Source organism: Quercus suber, unplaced genomic scaffold (assembly GCF_002906115.3).
Source record: "Quercus suber isolate HL8 unplaced genomic scaffold, Cork oak 2.0 scaffold_89, whole genome shotgun sequence".
Lineage (NCBI taxonomy): Eukaryota > Viridiplantae > Streptophyta > Magnoliopsida > Fagales > Fagaceae > Quercus > Quercus suber.
The window spans coordinates 1,082,958-1,092,140 of NW_027069554.1; the positions used below are offsets into that span (position 1 = coordinate 1,082,958).

The 9,183-nt window shown below is 32.9% G+C and overlaps 1 protein-coding gene across 1 annotated transcript; it reads left to right on the plus strand.

Moving 5' to 3' along the window:
* Positions 1-3,202: 3,202 nt before the first annotated feature.
* Positions 3,203-4,132, plus strand: LOC112017960 (early nodulin-like protein 20). Its single transcript, XM_024050435.2, has 2 exons — positions 3,203-3,517; positions 3,721-4,132. Exons 1-2 carry the CDS (start codon positions 3,277-3,279, stop codon positions 3,972-3,974), a joined length of 495 nt encoding a protein of 164 aa, XP_023906203.1. The 5' UTR covers positions 3,203-3,276; the 3' UTR covers positions 3,975-4,132.
* Positions 4,133-9,183: the final 5,051 nt, after the last annotated feature.

The window sequence follows — 9,183 nt, forward strand, 5'->3', positions numbered from 1 at the left end:
ATCAAAAACATAAGTAGTAAAACCAATAAATAATTGTTAAGAATATACCAATATATGGTTGGATTTCACCCTTTGCCTTAGCAAGGCTTCTAGCAAGCCATAACACAAATAAAAATCTAAAAAAAAAAAAAATTAAGAAAACCTAAATTATGTTCTACAGCAGCTCTCACCTCAATTTTGCCCTAAGAAGCCTTTAAATAGGTCGAGGAATCCTATTACAAGTTAAATTCCTGTTTGGAGAAATTCCCAGGTTTTTAGGCTTTATTTAACTGACATTTTTGGCCCATCTAACTTCAGAATTTGGACTTTTGGTAAACTACAAAGTTGTATCCCTTTAAGTTAGCTTTCCAGCCCAACTTATTTCCTCAATTCTTGACTCTTTTACAGTTTTGCACACTAAGTTTTTACTATAAACTCAAATTTTAAATAGTAATTAGAAGAATAAAGAAAGAAATTTGAATTTTATATATTTTTAGAAGCAACCAAGTTAGTGAAACGCTTTTACATTGATTTGTTTTTTCAATTCATTTTGAGTAATCAAATTATATGTTTAAAAATTTTATGTAATCAAATGGGAGATCAATGGATAAATGATTGTTTTATCACATATATCAAGAAATATAAGAAATCATGAAACAATTTCAAATTGGCATGGCTAACATGATAACGACCTGATGACAATATTTATTAAGATTAAGACTAATGCAAACAATTCAAATTGCAAGGCCAACATGGCAAAGAATGATATCTTTCTATTCGTTATGGTCTTAAAAACTTTTTTCGTGTGTAATTAAAGCTTGGACTCTTTCTTTTTTCTCTCTTATCACGCCACTTTGCCCCAGCAAGTACAACAGCAACACATGGTTATTGAACTCCGAGTGAAATTGCTTCTTCTTTGGTTCGTTATGGTGAAAAATGACCATTGCATTTAAAAGAGATCTATTTAATGATTTAGATTTTTTTAAAGAGAGTTTCAACTTATGATGTCCGCTTCTAATGATTACTCTTTATCATCAAATTAAAACACCAATCAGTTTTTGGTGTAGGCTGTAATTGAACCTCAAATCTCTTATTCATCCATCAAAAACTTCACTAGTTGATTTATCATCAAATTAAAACACCAATCAGTTTTTGGTGTAGGCGGGAATTGAATCTTAAATCTCTTATTCATCCATCAGAAACTTCACTAGTTGAGCTAACTGGAACCCATATTTAATTATCAGGGCCGGCTCAACGAATTTGGGGGCCCTAGGCGAAAGCTTTAAAAAACGTGTAGGACTAGAATCAATGCTTTAAGTGGGTCCATTCCATAGTCTTCTAGAAAATACTAAAGAAATCAAAATTTAAGAGTAAAAACAAAGAAGAGTAAAGACTAAAGAGTACAACAAAAGTTAAGCAAAAATGGAGAATAAAAACCCAGCAGCAAACCATGAGGAAGACCAAAGAGGCAAAGGGAAGACTAAAGATAAAAAAAAAATTAAAAAAAAAAAAAAAAAAGGAACCTGAAATGAAGATTTGTGAACACACCAAGTCTATTGCCAACACTAATTAATGAGTATGCCAACTAAAAAGAGTTTTTTTTTTTTTTTAGGATCAAGATGGAAAGAGTGAGTGTTTTTTTCTTCTTTCTTTTTTTGGCCTTTTGTTATCTTTTCTTTTGCATTTTGTTACTTGTATATTGAGAAAATCAGTATCTCTCTTTCTCTCCCTCTCTACATTTCAAGTAATAAACATGGGTTTTCTTAATAAAATGTGGTACAAAAGTTTGATCTAGAAGATACTTGGATATGATGATTTTTTTTTTCCTAAGAAAGTTAAAGATTTGGTAATTTGATTGGACTTCATGTCCTTTCAGCCTTTTTGCTTTGTGAGAAAGGGTTAGAAATAACTTGTTTCTTCTCAATTTTCAATTAAGAGCTTAAATAATTTGGACGGGTCTTAAATCTTTTGTGCAGGCCTTACTTTTTTTTTTTTTTTTCACAACATTATATAATATATTAGTACTATTGGAGGCCCTCTTACAAGTGGGGGCCTTAGATGGTGGCCTAAATGGCCTATAGGTTCAGCCGACACTATTAATGATATAGATTAAGTGTATGTTTGGTATAACTTATTTGATATATAGTCTAGAAAAGATAGATAAAGACTTAGAACACACCCATACGATGATGGTCCAAGTGAGTTGTTCAAAGTTTGTCTAAAAATTCTTGACACTTAATGGGCTTATGCCCTCACCCGTCTGTTGCTTTCTTTGCCTTGGGCATTCAATTCAAACGGAAGTCAAAGAAAATGTGAAGGATTTAACTCGAACCACAACTCAATTGCTAGTTCAATGTTTTTATGTGGAAAATATTTGTATGCATCAACAAGTCCCATGCACATTCCTCTACTGTTCCGCGCTTCTTTTCTTTTCTTTTTTGCTTCCTTGATTGGGTTTATGACAAGGTTTGATCAATCCAGAGACATGACTTTTACTACAAACCTTGATGTAACTGATTGTGAGTGGTGAAAAAAAAAACAATAAGTGCATGTAAAAGTAATAGGCAGCTATTCACAGTATGACACATTAAAGTTATGACAAAAATTGTGATCTTAGAAAAACTTGTTTATACCTAGACATAAGACCACCATAGGCATAGAGTGCCGAAATTTTAGACACTAAACATAGGCTCCAGCCTCTGTGTTGGAGTTCATAGCTTTATTATAAGAGTCTAACATAACTGGACTTTAGGGTGAGAGTCTAGTGATTGAGCACCTCATCTGCCTTGATCACCTTAGCATTTTGATTCAAGTTGTGTGACACATATTAGTACCAGGTTTGGTAGGACCAACTAGCTTGGGATGAAAAGTGACTTGCTCCTAGGATTGCACATTTTTCATTCAAGAAAAATATAATAATAATAATAATAATAAATAAATAAATAAATAAAAATTAGACTTTGCTCCTTCATACGATGCTGTTATATATACATATGTGTGTGTGTGTATTATAAAAGATTGTCTTTACTAGTTTCCTCCACTATTTTTTTCCTTTTTTTTATACGATGTTTACCANAAAAAAAAAAAAAAAAAAACATATTAATGGAGCTTTTACATTGTATTTTCTGTCTTTAAGTCTTACCTACTCAATTTCCAGTTTGCAACTCTCTCTCTCTCTCTCAACATAAATACCCATTTAAGTAATGCTATCATCACTACCTAATATCTGACTTCACCATCTCTTCACTTGTGTCTCACCTTCTAATTTCACCCCCTAGTCTCTCTCCCAAGCTGCAAATGGGTTTCACAGTTGCACAAGGACTCATGCTATTGCTGCTAATTGCTTCCACAATGGCAGTTAGCAAGGCCAACAGGGGTTGCAAATTTGGGAATCGGCCTTTCTGTCACCCTCATCACCCCAATAATACACGAACTTCCAACAGGATCATCGTGGGTGACTCCTACCATTGGAACTTCGGCTTTAACTACACCGATTGGGCCATCAAACATGGTCCTTTCTACCTAAATGACACTCTAAGTGAGCTTACTTTGTATTGCTACTTGTTACATATTTAAGTTCAAAATAGTCAGTTCTAAGTTTGAACTTTGTCTCTACTCTATTTAAGCATAAATTATCAATTTGGATCCTTAAGGAACATGAAAAATGTGTGCATTTATTTTTTTTACTGAATTCAAATATGCATGAAATTAAAATAACTCTTTATATGTTGTTGATTGCAGTTTTCAAATATGATCCACCATCTCCAAACACATTTCCTCACAGTGTTTACTTGCTACCAAACCTCCGAAGTTTCACAAAATGTAACTTGAGAAAGGCCACGATGGTGGGAAATGTGACACAAGGCAGCGGGGAGGGCTTCGAGTTTGAGCTGAAAAGGCCACGGCAGCGTTACTACTTTGCCTGCGGTGAGCGCAATGGCTTTCATTGCGTGAATGGAACCATGAAGTTCTTTGTGAAACCAATATTCCGCTAGTATAGATAATTACTATACAATGTGCATGTCATGGGAAACACTACTTGCTGTTATCTCCTTTTATGTCTTTTGTTGTGTTGTAGTAGATAATGTGTCCTTCTTCACTTCTTCTTCTTATGTTATTAAATTAAAGACTATTTGTAATTTTGAATAAATATTAAGGGATTGATTGCTTATTTTATAATTTATGAGTTATATTCAAAATCAGGTGATTTTCTATCATTTATTTTTTCTTTTCCTATCCTTACAGATAATGTTATGTGTTTAGAATAACTGAGATGATAGATAATAAATGTACCAGCTGTGACTGGGTATTTATGTTGCATAGGGGTGCCATTTTGCATCCTAGCTGGTTTTACTGCAATATTTACTATTGTATATTGAAAGTAATAGAAACTTTTACAATTGGAAAGGTTTATGAGAATGATCAATGTTGGTTTATGCACAAAATCATTACATGAGTGTAACACATGTAAATGGTATTGAATGTGATTTACATCCCAATTTTAGCTTATTTAATTTGATGGTGATTGCCAGAAAAAATTTAAAAAATTGGTTTGAAGGTGAGCTAAGACCTAAGTGGACGGTGACCTGAGGAAAACAAAACATGATGATTCACGTTTCAGCGCAAAATGTCATGTTTGGTTTAGTCATTCGAATTGTAAAGATTAAATTTCATAAAGATTTGAGTGTGTAACTTGTAAGTATAGACTTTTGCATCCTCAAAATACTCACATTTTTTTCTCCAAATAAAAGAATAGAAAGTATCATGTAAAATCATAACCCTATTAAATGCCTATTCACCACATAATTATTATATTCGGTATTAAAAAATATGCAAGAAGACCCATTGTCCGAGTTAGCTAGCTAGCCTAGATGGTACTAAGGTTGGGAAGATAATATCTTGGCAAGATTTTAATTAAAGAGTTATTATAACATATAAGTTTAAGTCAATGGGTTTAGACACAATTATGTTACATTAACCACGTACTTTTATTATTATTATCCAATTCATTACTTAATAACTAACCAATCACTCACGCATAAAGATTCCAACAATGGCTCTATTTTCGTTTTCATTTTTCTTTGCTCAATTTTTTATCTCAATCCTTATTCCACTTGAAATATATGCTCATATTGAGGGTCAAAATAAGATAAATTGCCCACCAAAAACAAATCATACATATTATATTAAAGTGAAAGTTGAGAGAAAATTCAATAAAACATTCTAATTTCGTGTTAAGTGCTTTTACATGTAGATTCATGAATCTCAACTTAAAAAATTAAAAAATTAAAAAAAAATTAATCAAAATTTATTTTACTTCTACGTAAAACTTTGAATGTAAAACTAATCCAAATTTTGGTATTTGTTGTTACACACACTCTTGCACACAACCGAACACTTGGGCAAAATTTACACTGAAATTGTGACGATCTCATTGCAAATATTGTGTGTGTACAGTTGTGTATATTACACACACTCCCAAATTTTCTTACAAAAAAAATTTTTCATTTCAAAAATAAATTTCAATTAAAAATTTTATAGTGTTCAAAAAAATAGTTGTTCATATCTTATTTGAAAAATGAAAATATGAAATAAATTTATTGTAGCACAATAACACAAATTTAGTAAGGTAACATACTAACATAATTTTATTTTATTTTTCTAAAAATAAAAGGAGCAAAAATAAACAATTTACATACTCTATCAAATATTATCCTTAGGTTTTTTTAAGAGTCGACAAAAATAAACAAATGATCATCAATAGTGTTCAACTTGGGTAAGAATTTCAACATGCATCTAATTATTATTTAAAAACTTTCATGTATATGCATGTGGGGATAAATGAGCCGAGTAGGAGTATTGGGCCGTGGGTTATGCCCGAGAATGTAAGGGAGCCCGAGGATGGTCGAACAGTAAGATAAGTGTGTGGGACAATGGGTCGAGGATAAGGACAAGTAATAACAAATAAATGTTGTCTCCCGAGGATCCAAACTTCCTCGAAAAGCGTTGTGGAAGGTTGGAGGCCGGTCACCTAGAGAATACCGTGCAAGAGGCTACCATACTTCTAAGGATAAATTTCAGATAAAGGAGTCCACAGTAAACCAAGAAATATCTGAGAAGAAGGCTACTACCACCACATTAAATGTTTTGCACCTAACCAACTAGCCGCATTTATGTGGAAATGGCCCCTGAGCAAGGATATCTCAGCTCATAGCTACTCACAAAGCTTCCAGGAGGTTTCTAATGTGACAAACATCCAAAAGATCGCCTACATGATCAACAAGTGGAAGGTTGGGATTGAAAATAATAGGACTATATAAGGAAATGGCCCCCGTGAAAAATGGGGTATGTAATCTGAAAAGAAAATGAGAAAAAGAATAAAATATCTTGTACTTAGATAAACTTCAATGAATATAAGATTACTTCATCCTTGGACTTGACCGAGGAATGTTATTCCCTTCAAATTGTGTTTTCTTATCTTTCTGGCACGAATTCAATCTTTCTGGCACGAATTCAATCTATTGTGGCCCATACTTGATTTGTTGAGTCTTTACCTGTAAAATCCACTCTCTAACAAATATATTGTTTTAGACTTGTTGGGCTATCATCCATTTCTAATGGGCTAAGGGTCTAATTTTAGTCCTTACAATGACTGTGTTTGGATAGCAGGTTTTTCTGCTGAAAGTTTAGTTGCGTTTTACTTTTTTTTTTTTTTTTTTTCTTCTGGCCGCACTTGTTGACTGGGGGGACAAAACTGTTCACGCACTGTTTATGTATTAAAAAATATTAAAAGTGGGTCCCACGATACTATTTACACATTTAAAAATTATTTTGCTACAGTGTTTTCAGCAACAATCAGTGATTATAATAGAGCTATACGCATTTAAGCCTAATAAAAACTTTGACATCTTCAATTTGAACTGAGGTTGTACCATCTACTGAATTTTTTTTATACAAAAAAAGAAAAAAGAAAAGTTCGGATGCAGCAAGCCGCCTTCACATCCCTGGCTATGTATTCTAATTTTGCAACAAATTATAAGTGTGCCAGAAGAATTGAAGGGCAGAAAGGCTCAATTACACAAATTCTGATTTTAACATTCTGATGGTAATGCATTCTCAAATCATCTCACCAGTTCTTTGATCTTGTTTCAATGATAAATCTATTAATTATAGCGGTCACGAAAACAAAACCTGTGTATACGTAATACATATGAACCATAACGCAATTCTTGCAATGTTTTGTTCTATTTTTTTATATATAATAAATAGTAACGCTATAAACACACAAAAATTTTACATTATTTTAAAAATTATTAATGAGTAAATTATTACTGATTCTCATTGTTGGAAATTTAGACCCCTTAAAGCAACCAGATTAACCTAGTTAATTAGCCAAGTGATTAACTTAGTCAAATTATGCAATTCTAGGTTAACACAATCATACAATCATATCAAAAATATAAAGCAGCGGAATAATAAATAACACAATGATATGATCACCCAGGAAACCACACTGTAAAAACCTGGGGAGGATTTGACCCACCTATCCTCAAGGCAAACCTGAATCCACTATGAAAGAATCGAAGTTCATACAAAAGGACTTACAAGCTCCCCGCTCGACTTCCTAATGCTACCTACCAGTAGAACTTACTGACACAACCACGTGCAAGCTCCGGATCCACGAACTCCTTCTTTCTTTCTTGGATTCTCCAATCAAGTACAAGCACCCACGCTTGTTTTTCTTTAAGCTCCAATGGCAGCAACCTTGTTGATCATCAAGATGTAGATAATATCTCTACCTTGAAAACCCTAAGTTTATGTGAAGGAAAGCTCCTCAAAGATCTCACAAGAGATTCACATAAACCGCAAATATGAGCAACAAAGACTTAGAGAGGTTTGGGTATAAAACCCTAAAAAATAAAATGAGGCACAAGAGGCACTCTAATCTCTCTAAAAATCTCAAAAACGTTCTAGGGTTTTCCTTATATATATGAGTGTTTTACTTGATCCCCAAGACGTTTAAATGGAGTTTGGGCTGAACTGGAACTCTGCAAAAAAATAAATCTGTACGTGGTTCGATCGATCGAGTCTAATTTTCGATCGATCGAGCCTTACAAATTTAGATCCAATAAATCTGCAATCACTCGATTCCAGTTTTACAAATAAACATACTTTGAGCAAGCCTAAACAAGACTAAACAACCTGTTTTGATCATGATTTGCCAACAATACAAATTAGAGTTCTAAATACATAAGTTCCTAACTCTTTAAAACCTAACACTCATTTAAGGTCTGGACTCACCATAAAAATAATTTTTTTATTTACCAATAACTACTTGATCACAACATCTGTACAGTTTGTAAAAAGATTTGTAATTCTTACATTTTCCTTTTTTGGGGAACATTTTACTGCAATTTTGGACACTACAAAAGGCCTATTTTCCTGTAGTGATATGACATATTTATTTATGTATGCATGAAATATGTGTTGGCAAGAACCAAAGGTTGAGAGAGATGAGATGCACTAATGTGTGCACGAGAAAAAGAGTTGAGATATATATGTTCACATGAAGCAAAGTAAAAATCATATTCATATATGATGGGAAAACTCATTAAACATAGGGAAAATTATTGAATATTCCGGGAGTACCTTAATACAGGGACGGACCCAGGATTTCAAGCTGGGGGGGGGCCAGAGATAAGCGAAAAAAAAAATTTCAAATACGCATTCATATAGTATTAATAAACTATCAACCAAGACAAATACCCAAAAATCATTGTTTCTTAATATATTAAGATACAATCATCTACCAACAAAAACAAAAGACACGAAACACTATTATTTCTTAATACAATCATCTATGAAAAGGGAACTCGACACTCTTTCAAATCTTCAAAATCATCTACAATTGAATCCAAACTAAATGTCGAAACTATATCCTTTTCAATGTATAACATCAAAGAGTCCGTCGAATTTCATCACGTTGATTAACATGATATTCCCATATTTGTTTGCGTGTTCCGGGATCATAATCCAAAGAATCAAGATCAAGTCTTTGAAATTGTGTTTGAGAGATTGAAACATCAACATTTTCCGGAATTGGGGAATGCATATTTTCTAGAATTGGATCATCTATATTTTCTAGAATTGGAACATCCACATTTTCTAGAATTGGAATAGCAACATTAGTTGTTGGCTATTCCA

Coding starts and splice junctions, on each gene's coding strand:
- LOC112017960 (XM_024050435.2), top strand. CDS start 3,277: ATGGGTTTCACAGTTGCACAAGGACTCATGCTATTGCTGCTAATTGCT. Junction 3,518..3,720: donor CTACCTAAATGACACTCTAA/GTGAGCTTACTT, acceptor TGTTGATTGCAG/TTTTCAAATATGATCCACCA.